General features: G+C 39.1%; 1 protein-coding gene across 1 annotated transcript in view; it reads right to left on the bottom strand.

Moving 5' to 3' along the window:
- Nucleotides 1–221: 221 nt before the first annotated feature.
- The window catches only part of LOC145436173 (uncharacterized), a 297258-nt gene continuing 279479 nt past the window's right edge, over nucleotides 222–18000 (bottom strand). Inside the window, exon 2 of the mRNA XM_080313518.1 lies at nucleotides 222–3010. Coding sequence (XP_080169644.1) covers nucleotides 339–2171 — 1833 coding nt within the window. The 5' untranslated portion in view covers nucleotides 2172–3010 and the 3' untranslated portion in view covers nucleotides 222–338. The remainder of the gene's footprint in view (nucleotides 3011–18000) is intronic.

Raw genomic sequence — 18000 nt, 5'->3', positions numbered from 1 at the left:
GAGCTGAGATGATTAAAGAAGTCGTTGAATGTCCCTCTATCTGAACTATGGTGGAGATATATTGGACCGATAAAAATAGGATTTTCCTGCGTTCTGGTGCTTATCATCTTCAGGTTTTTGAAAACTGCTACGGTAACGTACACATTGCCCAGGTTGTAAGTCTTATCAATTCCAAGTACGGTTTTTCCAGTACAACACATTTTTTTAATATCTGTTATTTGGTCATCGGTGTACATGATTATGCTAGATGCTTTCCCTGGAGAATGGATGACTCTTCTCACAAATCTTTCCGTGTGCATCATGTTAACGACATCCAAAAGTTCGTCTGCATAACATTTTCACGGCAGGCTATTGTGCCCTTCTTTGCTGACCTTGTCCCGGTGCTTAGTTTGGTGAATTTGATTTATATTTCGAGGCATTTGCGAGATACTTTCAGATTCATTTTGAAGATCAACGTAAATGCGCTTTCCAGTTCCATATTTAACCTTTTCTTTTATCTTATCAATAACGCTCGGCGGAGTGCGGGTGTAATTCTGAAGATTGACAGAGCTGTTTCCATGTGAACCGCAGTCCCCAGAAATACCCTTGTACTCCACGACACACACATTACATGGTTCCGACGGTCCACTCTCAATCCAGCTTATACGTTTTTCGTAACCAGGGTTGTTCTTTGATTTAGCGTAGTATCGCCCAACCGTGATAACGTCACCTGGACTAGGCTGCGGTGATAACGGCAAATACTCCTTCATCCGCAGTGTACAAATGGCACCGTTGTGGCAACGCGGCTTGTATACGTACTTGAGTCGGTTGGCGACCTTCAAGTAATACGAATATGTCTGCATGGTTTTCGTCCAAGCTCCCATGTCATCGTAAAATATGCGACGAATCTTGGCAGCCTTTCGTAGTATGTTCGTTGTGAAATCTATCATAATGTAACAATTGTCTTTCCGTCCTGAAGGCATCTTCGAAAGAGCATTTTTGCAATCCATAATTTTGTTAACTGCCTCCTCCGTACTCAAAAACTCGTTAAATGGCAGTTTTGTTATATTTGTTAAAGTCTTGTTAGGTTTAACTGATTCGGGTTTTTCTCCGTCAGCAACTTCTCTCATTTCAGTATTCATCTGTTCACCATTCGTTTGGTCCATAGGCGAATCTTCGCTCGGAATGGTGATGTCTGGCAGCGAATACTTCTGTTCATTAGCAATTACATCGCCATGTTCGTTCCTATGAGATGTTTTGGAGTTGTCTGGTTCGCGTATAATCGGTTTGTCAATGTCGCTTTCCTGATCCTCCAATTTCAGTTTTGATTCGCATGCAAGACCTGGATCACTTGAAGTTAGATCGCTGGTTTTGATCATTGGTACGAAGTGATTCGGTCGAAATGGATAACTTGTCGTAGGCACAGTCGTTTGTGTCCACATGAGAGTCGCGACAGGTCTTGCAGATTTCGATACACCGCGGCCGCAACATTTGCGTGAGAACGGTTCTGTCAAGTATTCGTTTTCCGATGTTGGCGGATAATATGAGCGAATCGCGGAGCCAAGGGCTGCACTCAACGCGTAAATATGCATCATCTCGGACCATTGCCCCGGAATGCATGCTTTTTGTACCAGAAGGGCATAAGGTGATGACACAACTCGAATGTCATCTATAAGGTCTACGAATCCCTCTGCGTCTTCGTCATAATATTTTGGATTCTCAATAATTTCGAGCGCAGTCAGGAGCCTCAAGCGCAAGTGGTGTTTCGCAGTACCGTATAGGGCCAGCGACACTGCGCGATAAAAACAATTCCCATCGCCATCAACGCGCAAAACCGTGTGATCCGTGGTGATAATATAATGAAACTGCTTCAAAATCGTCAATGAAACATCATCCACCAGTGCAGCCTCGTTTGGCATGCTCCGATCAGGCTCGGGTACATTATACAAACGAAGTATTCGTTTTATAGCTGTACAATGTCCCGGATGGGCTCGAAAGTGTTCCAATGTCCATCGATAATTGAATCCGCCTTCGAAGAATATACAAGAGTGGCATATGAAAATCTGGCTTTTCCACTTGAAGTTACCGATCTTCGCACAAGAACAGTGAGAGTATCTGTTGCATTCGTAGCATTCGACGAACTCATCGGACTTTGAAAAATCCAGTCCGCACACAGTACAAGGATAAGACATAATCCAAGACGAACATGCAGCGTTGTTGCAAAAAAATACAATAATGTTTGCTATCCTTCCCACTATTGACCTATGATACCTCAAATGATGACACCTGTCTGCTTGCTTCGATTACTGCCGCGCGGGGGTAAGTTGCAAATTTTGCACAAATCTGAAGCGAGGGGACATTGCAATGAGGTGCTTTGATAACTACATGTTAACTCTCTGGTGACGTTGCGATTCTACCTCAAGTACACGTGCAAATGTATCTATATGTGAATTGCAAAATCAGCGTAAGAGACAGCCAGTCACACACACCAGTCAATGGTCACACTAACGTAGTAGGTTGGTATTAATGGTGTTCGACTACTGTGGTCTGGTTATTTTACACCAGGCTAGTGGTATTCCTTATTATGGTTCCTCATACGCCGACTATTATGGTTCGGGGCCGTCGCAAGACACCGCTTATTCGGTTTGTACGACGAGTCCATGCCTACATAAACCCAAAACACGTATGGGTAGGAATACTGGAGTCGACCTCAGCCTGACTCGAATTCACAACCTATTCATTTTGCAGCGGTGGCGTTGTGAATATATTCAGCGAAAATTTGAAATTATGCTTAAAATAACTGTAGTCTAAAGAAAACGATCAATAATCTAAATTATAATCCGTCGGTCTCGATGTGATGTTCATTTGTAAAAATATAATTTCTGTCATGCCGACAACCAATATCCACGCGAACTCGGTTTACCAGACGTATCGCGTGCCGAGAAGGGTTAATCCAGTTTTGTACGATGCGTTGATTGATCGCAGACATACTGGCGCCTGTGAGACAATGCGGTTTTCAAAACCTCATTGCCTTCCTAATTACCATAAAGAAATGAAGTGTCGTCGATGTTCAAGTTTATAAATTCATATTGTAATCAGAACAGTCCCCATTCTCTTATTAGGCGTGCTGGCTATTGGTTATCGCATGGTTTCAAGTATAGTACAAGAAGGCAAAGCCTACTCGCGGTCATCGAATAGGTAAAATAGCTTCGTCAGAGATCACCTCCGCGTGTCTATCGGTGCTCTCAAATCTTCCGGTAGTTTACAGTGTGCTGCTAGCCAAAAAAGGTCGATAATGCTAGGGTGCCGCTGACTATTTTCCATTTACAGAGGGTGCCGCGAGGTTGAAGATTTTGGCAACCACTGCATGGTCTATGTAAATCTTGATTGCCATTATTGCAATCATGATTTAAAAATCCCTATTTGGTATCGAATACCGAGGCAATGGTCTCGCAATAAACTTCGAATCTGAATTAATTTACCTCATGTTTTATAAGTTTCATAATTTCCCATAAGATTCATAAGTTTTCATAAGTTTCATAAGTTTTCATAAGTTCCCATAAGTTTCATAAGTTTCATAAGTTTCATAAGTTTTCATAAGATTCATAAGTTTTCATAAGTTTCATAAGTTTTCATAAGTTCCCATAAGTTTCATAAGTTTCATAAGTTTCATAAGTTTTCATAAGTTTCATAAGTTTTCATAAGTTTCATAAGTTTCCACAATTTTCATAAGTTTTCATAAGTTTCATAAGTTTTCATAAGTTTCATAAGTTTTCATAAGTTTCATAAGTTTCCACAATTTTCATAAGTTTTCATAAGTTTCATAAGTTTCATAAGTTTCATAAGTTTTCATAAGTTTTCATAAGTTTCATAAGTTTTCATAAGTTTTCATAAGTTTCATAAGTTTCATAAGTTTTCATAAGTTTCATAAGTTTTCATAAGTTTCATAAGTTTCAATAATTTTCATAAGTTTCCTAGCACAAAATAAAGGCACCCGTCAAAACCAATGTGATTTTTACAACAACACAACTGCTCCCTTCAACACGCAAAGACGTGCTTCCTGCACTTCAACAAAGTAATGTAGTGTACGAATATAGGTGCCACTGTGATTGTGGCTACGTGGGAAGAACGTCAAGACGTCTGCAGGACCGCATAAACCAACATGTCCCCAGATTTATCAGAACACGTGCGTCACGCGATGTGAAAAGCTCACCCTTAACTCATCCACTTAAGATTGATGCTGATCGATCAAAGGCCATTAATTCTGCCATCGGCAAACATCTGTTGGATAATCCGATTTGTGCGAATAATTATCGAGACGACCGATTTCGAATCGTAGGGCGAGGCCGTTCACAATTCCATTTGTGTGCCTTGGAATCAACTTTTATCAAAATACACAAACCAAAACTCTGTCAACAAAAGGAGTTCGTGTACCACCTAAAAATAGTACATTGAACGCTCTCTCATTCGAAATTTCATGCTGGTGACGTCATATTTTGTGATACGATTGTTGATATACAATGTTCTTTCCAATTCTCTACTAGTTGCTGACGATTGCCCCTGACGAGTGTCAGCCGAAAATATTCGGGTTCATTTCAATATGAATATACTATTTAATGATATGAACTAGTGCCTAAAATCCATTTCCAAAAATACAGGTGATGGCAATGTAATAGTAACGCGTAACGCTCGCGACGACACCTTGGATGTGATCGCAACAAATATGGCATCAAAATTGAGAAACAGATTTTTAATCACCATATTACAGTGGTCGGGAACATATGGCTCTTTTGGATATAAGATATGGCTCTTTGAGAAATTTTTAATTTTGAACCTAATTTAATAATATTGCCGCAAATTTTCATGACAGCGAGAATAATTATTCTCGTAGCAGCATGAACGTGTCTTTGAGAGGTCAAGACAATGGAGTATCCAGGGTTAGGGGCTCATAGCGCCCTCTTTTCAAAATCTCTTAAATTTAAGTTGCTGTCGCACCGGCGACTAACACCACTCGCGAATTCGATCTACCCACCATCAAGCGCTTAGAAATCGTGGATTTCACGATACCTTGATCGACGAAAGAGAATAGCAGACGTGGCGACATTTTCACTGATTTATTTGGTTGATTTAAACTAATATTGCTTCTACATGACAAATAAAGTGAGAGTTTCAGGGTCGAAATTTATGCTAATAACCTATAATTACATGGGTTGTCTAGTTTGATACTCGAGCAATAGTCTGCTAATATATGTAAGCTCCAATCTACTCTGGTATCTTACCCCCATCATCTTCGGATGTTAGGGGACATTTTCTCCTTGTCCATCTCTGACTATGTCAAGGTTTTTAGAGAAATTAGTTAGATATTTTAGCTTTTTTGAATGTCTGCTGTCCGACATAAAGATATGGCAGTGACACATGTGTATCAGGGTTGCATGTGCAACCTTATAGTCTGATCACTAGAACACACAATATTTCAAAGCTGACACATATGATCCAATCGTGCTTGTGATATTGCAACAATTCAATGTTTCTGTATTACTCTTAATGTTTCTGTATTATTCACGAAGATTACTAAATGAGTGTGCAGCTGATACCGCACTCAAGACTTTGCCAATTTGGAGAATGGCACAGTTTAAGATCCTTCTTGAGCTACCTATAGGCATTTTCCATTCACTTGACTTGTAAATCGGGATTCCTAACTCCTCCAGTAATCCATGGTAACGGTATCATGCCAATGCCATTATAACGGCAATACACAAAGCTACCGAAAGTGGGCCTACGAAGAAAAGACTGCTTCTGCTGATCAAAAGTGAGATACCTTCTCTATCTTTCCAAGTAATCAATTCTCACTTCATAAGGATGTTAAAAGCTCACAAGATTTCTATTCCAAATCCCAGATTCCAGTCTCAGTCAGATCAATAACTCGTGTTGATGGAATACTCTACGTTCTGAATCATCTTCGATTACAAAATCAAAATCAAATATGTATGTGAAATATCCTCGGATGATTGCATCCCCTAACCAAAAGTTGGTGAAAGCATTGGCCTAGATCGATACCCGTACCTTTTCCATACATAGTTCAATCGAGCCCTTGACTATATAACTTATTATATGGTAAAAGTGTGGATTATTATATGATATAGAAAAGTAATATGGCCAAATTCGTGAAAATTAGCATATTTTGGGCATATGTCTTAGAGCAAAAACTTGTTGTGATTGAAGAAAACCAGCATTTTTGGAATCAGCACGCCGAAATTATAATCAAGTGCAAAATCAAAGTCAACAAATTTTTCGTTCAAAATTGTCGCCCAGTGTAATTGGTAATATAATTAAACTCAAATCTATAAACTCGACGTATTTTAAATTTTCAGGAGAGGGTACCGATACTAAAAGCGAGAAATCGATTAAAAATGAATAGCGCGAAGTGCTAAGAAAATTATCAAGTCAAATAAATCTGCCACGAAATATTCTATTGTAGGGTCATATACCAAGATCTACCAAAAATGTCACTGGTCCCTTGCTACGCCGAAGTGTCAGCACTAATATTTCAGTCATCAATATCCCGTATTTCGCGGTCAGGTTAATCAATTTTTTTTCGATTGGCCTTGCAATTTCACAATAAATTCGATGGGTAAATAATTTTTTGATAATATAACAAACTTCGAGAATTGCCTCGCTGGCCATGGGTTGGCCGCCCCTGCTACAGATGATGTATATTTTGAGGATCGGTCTAATATATCGGGGTTATCGCTAAAAGAGCAAGCTATCGATTTCATCGGTGTCGGCTCGAAAATTCGATATCAGTCGTTCGCTAAAAATACAATTAAGTAAGTAAATTCAACACAACCGAATTAAAAAGTTGGAATTCCAGTCTCAGTAAATTTTGTTGCACACAATCCTGTCGCATGTTTAATGTTTCTGTACGATTAACCATATTTGATATCAAAGATTCTAACCAACCATGAAGTTGTATTTTTTAGTTGAAGATGAGTGTGCAGGGAACATCAGCCGTCTTCGAGAAGATCGTAAGTATAAGACAAAATCCTAATATCATTATTCTGTCAATAACCGAAAAAATGAAAATGTAACAACCAGTTAATATCAACTTGCATTCATATTGGTATTTCACACACAAAAAGTAAATTTTGTTAATTCTGAAATACCAGAATATCTTTAAACATCGCAGTGTGATCGTGATCATCCATACACAGTAATGCACATCACGTACACCGGCACTTGCACGTACAGACCTGTACAAACTACTGGATTTATAAAATGCTCAACTAAAACTAGAGCTAGAACTAGGGGAGATGTGGTACCGATGGATCACTGGTACCGAAAATACTTTGAAAATTCTCTATGATAATTCCATGATTACACTCCGTGAGCTTGTCTACAGTTGCATGCTGGCAAAATCTTTCCTCACATACAAAAAAATTCGAATTGCGCGAGCTATGGGGTCTCTCACAGAAGTTTTTTGTTCTGGGGGGTGTAAACTAAATTTAAATCAACATATACATTTTTCTTTGTAACCTTTAACACGAACAAACCAGCAATCATTTTTATTGTGAAGTGTAGGGCTTGTATCAGGCCATATAATGGCACCTATGATTTTTTTCAGTACCTTCCTTGGGTGGAATTTTTTCGATTCATGTATAAAATTCATAGGGTGGGGACCGATGATACAATAGCCAAATCAAGCAAAATAATCAAGCATACTAATCATGAAACAAGTGAAACATGCCTACGTACAGAAAATCTTTATGTAATAATTGCATATGATGTTTTATCGCTATAACGAGGTATTTGGAAGTCACACTGTCGATTTTCGGGCAATATGTATGTACCCTCAAATTTATAAGTTCGAGCCTGAATCAAAACGTGATTTTATGACAACATTTGAGTTAATATTCATTCTATTTTTTGACGGTTGCGACCAAACATTCTTCTTTGGTTTGCTGTAGCTTAGATTATAATACTGAACAAGAAAAGTTGTCACGTTTGAGTTTTTTAGAGTATATGTGTCATAGGTCCCCGGGTCGTGTGCCATTGGACCCACCGGGTGGGGACCGATGATACGTTCGAGCATCAAATTTTGAACGTCCATAAATATTTTTTTAAAAGACGGATATTCATGTATATGTGCGCGATAGGTAGAGCTTGTATCAAAGTGCTGAGCCAGCAAAAGATCTGATGTTTTCGGCTGAACATTTTTGGGCCAGCGATCATTTTACAATTTTTGATCCATCGGTACCACATCTCCCCTACTCTGTATTAAATCTCACAGCTGGAACTAGAAGTTATGACCATTAACAGGTAATAACTGCCACTGAAAACTTTCAAAAATAATAGTAACTTCGTATGTCCTCGATCACTATATAATTAAATATAAATATTTCGTTTTGGCTAATAATCTCAATTTATTATAGTGCGGCTCGCGAATATATTTAGATGCTGAATGCAGCCCACCAACGAAAATGTCGGCCCTTCTCTGTCCTGGGGTGTACGACACACCCGGCTGAACAGTATTTGTATAAACCGCATTTGTTGAAAGTGTACATGTTATTGTACAGCAACATGCAGCTTGGGTGGATTTCGTCGAAAATTGTGATTTTGAAAACAGTGACCGCCGTATCAGTAGGGAGATATTCTAACGGATGAGGGCCTAATTAGCCAGTTCTATAACACAAGGCTTCAAAAAGTGTGACTTTCAAAATAATGTCTTTTAGGATGTTGCATTGTAGAATATGGTATGTTCTGTATCTGAACTTTGGCCATATACCTCTTTGCTGAATCATAAACACCTATCCCACCCTGAAATTTGTAATATTACTGGCTGACCGGATTTTATTTACTCCCTATAGTCCTTAGATCTAATTTAACTAAAACTGATGTAGGATTTTTCAGGTTTACGGTAACGCAATGCTACAATTCGTGTTATTCAGATAAATCCTCGATCGACGCAGTAAAGACAAATTACACCAGCCTGGATACTAGGTTTAAAGAACGTAAGTCAAGTCATAAATGTACACATTTTTATGATCTAAAAGTACTTTTGTCTATGATATCACAATATGCGTATACGTTCGAATTCAAAATCTTTTGCGTTATTTTCACTTTACCACCCGATGACGGAGCGGCGCCCCGAAAGCTCGTGTATTGAATATAAATATTACTTTGCAAGTGGACGTTAAATGAGGTGTGAAAGCAACAGATATCTTATTAGTAAGATATTTTGTGATTTGTCTAGCTGGTAATGATGATTGTTACTGCAAATTGAAGCAAAGATTCACTTCATAATATCCCTTCTTTTTCGTTGATACAATAAATAAATTATTAAATTGATAAAGATAGCTTAATACAGATGACGCGGCGAAAATGATATTATATAGATATGTATAAGTCGGTAGGGCCAGAAAAATTAATTAGGATCAAAGCCGTTTTCTGTTACCTTCAGTAAAAGAAAAGATACTGGAATCACCCAAGTAGTTACTCTTCTCATTCTACAACTATAAACTAGTGCGGAGATGATCGACAAATTCTGTGGTCCAATTCCCATCCGGTTTTCCAATTCTCTGGTACGGTTCCGATCCGGCACTGGCCAAAAATGAAAGCGTTTGGCTGGAAATCCGGCCCAACACGGTACGGTGGTTCTGTGAATTTATAAATATGGCTCGTTTATTCTCGCATTGGTTTGGTGGTTACTTGCGTAAGGTTGGTTTGTAGTTATTTAGTTACAAACGTCATTCTTATCCATAAAAATTCCGGCCTTATCAAAAAGTACTGATCCGGCTCCGATATGGCTCCAGCCGTATCAGAAAAAGTACCGATTTGGCTACGATCCGGTCCGGCCAAAATTGAAAAAAATCTGGCCAGATATCTAATCCGGCTCCGTTCCATGCTCCGCACTACTCGAAACCTAATATAATCGATTCAGAATTAAATCGATTAATCTATTATGCCAAGCCCTACGTATAACCAATAGTTAGTATTGCTGAGTGGTCTGCAGAAACGTACTCGCAATCCACTGAAAAGGCCATTTGATCTGTCTGTATATCGCAATTGCTGCAGTAAGCACCCCTGTCCTAGATATTGTACAAATATTGTATATTTTGCTATATTATTGGTACTTTTTTCCTCACTATATTTGGTACATGGAATTTTTTTTTTGGAAGGATATGCTCCGATCATTCTGATGCCTGGCCAAATTACGAATTTGAGGGAATTTTTGAGATCGCGTAATTTTAATACCTAGTACATAATACTGATAATTATTTATTACGATCACCGTCAAGTCAGACGACAAGTTTGACTCAATCGAGACTAGTTTCCGTGTGAATACGATTACTTTCGTGACGTAACCAGAAAATAGAACTGACAGCTGACGAGGTTTAATATAATGTGTTCATATTCCAGTGTGATAGACATTCATAGGTCATTTCAGCCATTCAACAATAGCAGACGTGGCTTGGACCTCTCGATGGCGTATATCAGAGCTGTCAAACTCAAGTTGCGTCGCGGGTCGGATTCAAACCTTCAAATCGTTAGCGGGTCGAACCAGTCAAATTTTTTCAATATGTTATTTCAAAATCCTCACTCGTTTTGTTCAATCGCATACTCAATCATCAAGCCTACCGTCACAGGATCACATTCAATCTATTCGCAAACAATAGATTTCGTATAATGTCGATGATTGGTCGATTGAATACAGTTATATATACTGCTAAAACAGTGACTGTAACGACGATCAACGTTGGCATATTGCTACAATTGCATTTTTAGTCGTTATCAGGAAATAGTCTTGTGTATGCCCCGTGAATAATAGTAAAGATTTAACTGTCAACGCAGTCGTTCGAACTTGGTTTATTGTTATTATATCTCTTTTCGGATTTTTCTGGAGAGGAGCTGTCAAGTTAAGTCGCAAGCGAAAATGATGTGGGACCGCAGATATATTTGTTACATTTTGGTGTGAAAATCATGTTCTCCATGTGGCCTGCATATACCGGTTTTTAACTGGGATTTTCACTTCTTGCGTTTTGGTCCATTTCACAACAAAATTCTGTGGTCAATGTGAACTTTCCTCCTTCTCGGACTTTGGTGTCAATGGAGATACCAAAACGTTGCTGATGGTGATTACATTGAAACTGCAACAACACTCGGAATTGGGTGTCAATAAAAGCGACATGTTTGACACCCCTGGCGCATATCATAATCCATGGCAATATAACTTTACAAATATACAATGCTGTAATTTTATTTTCAAATTGTTGTTATGGACACGTACGTATTGTAAATGATACTTTCATTGCAAATTTCGTGCATCCATAAATTTTTCAGTAGGAGTTTGATCCTCGTGGAACGGTTAAACAGTTAATCAGTTAATCAGTCCTACAGCAAGGGAATAATTCAATTACTACTGCGTAATAGTAAAATAAATTAGAAGTACCGTGTAAACGTTGTATAAAACGTTATATTGAATCGTCGTTTTGCTTCTTATCAAGTTCGAGAGTTATCACAAATTAAACAGGTCATCCATTTTATTTCCTAGCCTACATATCACTTCAAAGATATTTCACGACCCGATAATGAAAACTGTTGCATTCTTAATTTGACAAATCCTTTAACATTCTCTTCATCATAAAAATCATCCCTATGCCCTAGATCAGTGATTCTTAACCTTGCCTCCAGCGCCCCCCAGGGGGCGGTGGCGATCTTGAAGGGGGCGGAAACGCTCAGGGGCGATATGGGGGGCGCTGGGCTCAGGGGGGTGGTATGGGGGGGGACGCTGAAAAAAAAAATGGCTTCGCAGTATAGATGATATGGTGATAGGACATATCCTTAATGAGTATTCAGAGCAAATTAACACCGAAAACTTCGTTACATATAGCCTTCAAAATACTTATAGGTTTAATTGTCCATGGGCGCCTAAATGACTGACACCGACTGTTCCTGTCTTAGCAATCTGAACCCCACAGGGAAAAATTATATGTCAGTGAAGAAATACCAATCTGAAATCGTGTGCGTCTTTTAGTTTAGTACGATTGGGCGACAGGGATATTCCTGTTGGGCGATATCCCCGTTGAGCGATTCTATATTTTTTTGATATTGCAGACAGGGGGTCACGAAATAACATCATGCAACGAAGTCATACCAACGGGTTCGCCAGCCCGAATATGTTTAATTATTAGTAACGGGTCCTACAGTTTCCAAGAAACCTCACAATGTTCGCTTTAAGTTTTGATGAGTCGGCGCACACTCAAAAACTCACTGCGCGGACCCTTGGACAACAGTGCGTAACGACTAAAAAAAGGTAATAACTCCGGATTTGTTGTGCGCAACGTAGATTTTCTGTGTGCAGATACCGTGTCAGCACTGCGCACGTGCGCAGCTTAGAGGGAACATTGCACCTCACTCAGCTCTACCGGTAAATATGTTTACGTGAGCAGAGAGAGGATAAAATCGATCTCAATTTACATGCAATTCCCGATGATATTGACCAATTCAATCATTAATTAGGGAAATTTTTCGCACTTCGCTCGAATTGCTGCCTCAGTAAATGGACACCCAATGTAGATACCTAATAGGCTATCAGCAAATATCGGACAGCCTAATGGGGGTCTGGGAGTGAAGTCCCCCGGAAGTTTGGTTTATCACCCGACGGGGGCCCAGGACCAACGTTTTTTGTTTGGGGGGCTGACGAAGTGCTGTTACGGCCCTGGTAATGAATAATTGTACCTGCGGGCACGCCCGAATATGTTTAATTATTAATTACGTGCCCTTTATTTTCCTATACAACAGCTCACTCAGTGCTACTGGTAAATCTGATTACGTGGGCTGACAGGATAAAAAGTTTATAGCGAGTTATATATGTAATTACCACCTATTCATTCATGCATTATGGAAAATTTTGGTACCTAGGGCGACCAGGCCACACAAACTTTGCTGACCATCAAAATCACGATATGGGGTTCGTGGGGGCGAAGCCTTCAGAAGTTCGGTTTATCACGCTATCGGTGCGCAAGGCAATCGTTTTTAGGGAGGTTAACGAAGTGCTGTTACGGCCCTCCCTTTTACTCATTGTCTTTATTACATTCCTTACAATATGAAGTTGGGGGAGGGCGCTGGAACACGATAATTTTTGAAAGGGGGCGCTTGGAGACAAAAGGTTAAGAACCACTGCCCTAGATAAAGTCAACATCCCATCGAATGCGCTAAATCTCCTGAAGATATATCCCAGGAGTGAAGGGGATATATATCTTCTTCTACCACTCCAAGAATATGCACATTAATAGACAACTATACAGTCCTGGAATATATATTTATGAGAATTGGGGTATTTGACTAGTGTTCACTCATTGCAGTAATTGTGAGAGCAGGCTTTTGTTGGAATCTGGTGAATACATTTAGTTTCACAATTCCAAAAATTTCATAATAGGTTTTATTCAAATCGAATGTAATCCGTTATGCGGCACCTCATTTTGGAAGTATTGGCTCTAGTGTTTTGTGTTGTTGGAAAATTTCATGACTTGGCATTTTGCGTGCAATCTGCTAGTTATCATCTTCGACCTATATATAGATGGCAGAGGTAGCCTATTTCATTGATCAATGATGGTGAGGCAGATGAAACAGTAAAGATTTTCATGTGAATTCGTTGCAAATCAGTACTTGATGCACTCTTGCCTAATCATCTCTAACGACATAATAAAAGTATTTACATTAATCCTAAACAATAATCATTCAGAAAGAGCAGAACTATCAAGTTTACGCAGCACGTTCGATTCCATAAAGACTGCCGCCAATCAGAGTAAGTTTTACTGACGCATCATGTGAACCCTACATCGGCTACATTTCATGTGAAATTGAAAGAGAACGGTAACCCGGTCTTCATAGCATGCCATATTTTCGCTTTATATTTAACAAATACAGATATGACGACACATCGACGTTGAACTCGAACAATCGGTTTCATATAGCTGGTGCTTACTTGTGGACCTTGTGGCGAGATAGCGCAGTGGTATAATCCGCGGCTGCAACACCAATGGGCGCGGGTTCGAGTCCGACCGAGGTCGACTTCCGAATTCCGATACCTAAGTGTTGGAGGTTTACCTAGGCTCCTCCTCGCCACCTTATCCGCGTCAGCGGTGTCTTGCAAAAGCCTAGAGGTGGGCCGTGCTATAAGTCGGCAGTTACGGAAAATATGAAGAATATCGGCCTGGTGTAAATGACCATAGCAGTCGACGAACACCATGAATACCCCAAAACAAACAAACAAACTTGAAGACCTACGCTTAATGCGATATAAAACAACTGAAAATACGCATTTTATGATGCACCAGAAATACGTCCACTGTCTTTAGCGCCTTTTGCTTCGCGAAAATTTTCTCCCGTTTAAATATTCATAAATACACTGCTTTGATCCAATTTTTCAATTTATTTCCGTATTGCACTGAATCCTTTGACATAAATTATAGAAATATGCAGAGAGCTGATGAAAAATTACAGAAAAAATGATGTTTTTGCGCAAATTGTCAACTTGATACTATCCTTCCAATATCATTTATTCCTGAAAAGCAAAATATGTTATAAATTCCGAACAAAATTTCATCTTAATTAGGTAATATTTCAACGACTAGGAATAAGGATACAACAGGATTTTGGGTGACATTGTTTACCTGCTTCGAAATTAGCATTTATGTGTCTGTAACATCTTTCGTGATATACTTGGAAGCTTTGATTTGTATAAGATATCGTACAATTGCATATGGTAGATTTATATAGCATTTATATATTTATTATTCAGACTCTCAGGATATAACCGATATTCAATCGAAGCTGGTCTATGCAAGTAAGTTTTAACTCACCGTACAATGTGATTACGATACATCAACCAATAATTTAGATACATGTAAGTCATCAAATATTATTTTGAACAATCTAAATTAAAATCAACACCCCATTATGTCAACACCCATGGCCGTAACAGCACATCGTCAGCCCCTCCCCCCCAAAAAAAACGTTTGTCCTGGGCGCCCAATATGGTGATAACCGAACTCCCTCCTCAGGTTATACACTGTTTATCTACTTTTCATCAGCTACATTCGGTGTCCATTTAGTGAGTCAGCTTTTCTCGCCTAACGCGCGAAACGCGAGAAATTTCTATAGTTCATGACTGAATCTGACAATAGGATCGCGAATCGCATATATATCACTATCAATTTTGATCCTCTCTCTATTGACGTAATCTGATTTACGGGTAGATCTGAGTGAGGTGTGTTTGAAAAGGTAGGACCCCTCAATAATAATTAAACATCTCCGGGTGTATACCCGTTGACAGGAACAAAACAGCACTTCGGCAGGCCCTAAGCCCGCCCAAAAATGGAGTCTTGAGCTCCCATAGTGTGATAAACTGCCCCCCCCCCAACACGTTGTTCGCTTTTGCCACGAAATTATAGTTGTACTGAAGGTGGGCCAGCGCTAAGCGCGAAAACTTTCGATAATTCACGGTAAAATCGGTCAATATGATCGGGAATTGTATACATATTGCTATCAATTTCTTGTCCTCTCTGCTCACGTAATCCGATTTCCCGGTAGAGATGAGTGAGGTGCCTTTAAAACTGTAGAGCCCGTAAATAATAATTGAACATCTGCGGGCGGGCGGACCCGTCGGTATGACTTCGTTACATAATGTTATTTCGTGATATCCTATCTGCCATATCAAAAAAACATAGAATCGCCAAAACGTACTAAATTGAAAAAGATCACACGATTTCGGATTGGCATTTCTTCATTGGCATATAATTTTTCCTGCGCGATGGTATTTCTCTTGAGAGGCTCAGATTGCCAAGACAGGAACATTCGGTGAGAGTTATTTAAGCGCCTAGATGGACAATTAAACCTATATGTATTTTGTATATATAACGAAGTTTTCGGTCAGCATAAGGGCAGTCATTTACGGCCAAGGTTTTCTCGCTGCCGATCATTCTGGCACACTTCTTGGAATCGCATGTTTAATGGCCTAAAACTTTATATGTCTTGGTGCGTCGTGGCGTAGTAATTGCCAACGCCGATATGCTTATTTCTATAAATCTTGGGTGTTTTTTTAGGGGAAGAGGACCCTAGAATTAAGATATTCAGCGACGTGAAATCACTGCGCGAAAATTTTTTGAAAAAGTTGTATATATTGTAAAAAAATACGCTATAATTTATGCTACTTCACGAAATAATTTTGGGCCCCCTTCGAGCTCGCCCCCCCCCAAATTGGGGGGTTTGGGGAGCGGCAGTTACGGCCCTGTCAACACCTCTATGAATAGACATTTAGATGTACATAACTTCAGTATCGAAATCGACAATACATACTGATGATGCCAAATTTATTCCACTCCAAGCTTTCCGATTGACCTTCATCAGGAGCGGACCTCAGTCACTGCAGTTAGCCGAATTCGAAATACAGAAAGAGGTTCAGGTTGAGCGTTGTGGCGCAGTAATGAAAAGTCTATAGCAATGGTTCTCAACCTTTTTGTCGTAGCAGACCCCCGACGTTTTAGTTCAAATTTAGCTCAACTATGGTGTAACCACCATCTGTCCTTTGCAAATATTAATCCTAGGCTAGTGAGAAATGGCAACAAAATAACATTTCTTAGAAATAACATCATACTATTTATGCAGAAATTGGATGTACTTTTATTAGAGAATTCTGCAACTGCATTTTTGAGATAAGTGATCGTGTCTAGAAAATCCGCGCCTTCGAATTGACATGAAATGGTGCCTAAAATACATTTCCGAAAAGATGATGAGGTGATGGCTAATGCAATAATAACGCGTAATTCTTGCGACGACGCCTTGGGTATGATTGCAACAAATATGGCATCAAAATTGAGGAACATATGTTTTATCAACACATTACTTCTGACTTGGTCATTTCTATGTAGCAGCATATTTTAAAGTTATTTTGGAATGGTGTCTATGTATATCACAGGAGAAAATGGATTTTTGGAATCGTTTCGAAGTCACCGTGATTGACCTTACTTGTCCAAGTTATTTTTATTTCATCCACTATCCCCAACAAAACATATGTTTGTATCTGTAGATCATTGGCAATTCAGCAATTAAAATGAGTTTGCACAATAGAATATTGCATTTCAGATCATCATTGTATTGATGTTAATCGTAGAGTTTTACCAGTAATAAAACGGAATTGCCTCGTATTTTCGCAATTAAATGAATATTCAAATTAGGTCATCAACCGATTTGTAACATTAGATGTTTCGCGGGCTCCTGGGGGCACGCGGAACTCCGGTTGAGAACCACTGGTCTATAGACTTGCCGTAGGCATATGAAAAATCTCAATTATGGTATAACTAAGACATCATTTAGCTAAAAATATAACGGAATAACAAAACAATACATGTGAAATATCCCTAGATTGAAGAGATGTTCTCAACGACGACAGAGTATCGGTCGTTGCAGCTTTATAATTCTTGATTCAAATATCCTTGAATGTGAAAGAGAATGTGTCGTCCAGCGATAATTCAACACTCATTAGTAACACAATATTTTTCTAGGTTGTTTTAGCGGGTGCTGTCAGATGGCAGAAATGCAAGCCGTAATCTATTCGTAGTCGCGCATAGTAACTGAAGAGCTGAGAATGTAATGCTGGGAATAAAAGTGTCAAGTGCTAGCATTTTTCTAATTTTTCATGGAGCAAGTTCACGAATTCTGTGTTGCGAACGCTGTGTGTGCGATTCATATACAGACTGCTATGCCGCGAGTTTTTCATCCATAATTCCGGAATTTTCCAGCGTCTATGATATTTTTGCAAATCCTCAACTTTCAGCTGCAATAACTTCGCCTCTACGTGTTGGAATTACGTCAAATTTGTTCGGCATCTTTTTAGGCAGCTCAACAGTTTAATACGATTGAGAGTATAATTTTATATATATTTTTTATTATTATATTTAAATTTCAATGGGCTCTGCATTGGTGTATACTGGTTGGAATTGAGCAAAAATTAAAATGCAATGT

Source organism: Botryllus schlosseri, chromosome 3 (assembly GCF_051294905.1).
Source record: "Botryllus schlosseri isolate E-star chromosome 3, Bs_hap1, whole genome shotgun sequence".
NCBI lineage: Eukaryota > Metazoa > Chordata > Ascidiacea > Stolidobranchia > Styelidae > Botryllus > Botryllus schlosseri.
The sequence above is the reverse complement of the archived record's forward strand: the minus strand, read 5'-3'. Positions and strand labels throughout refer to the sequence as shown.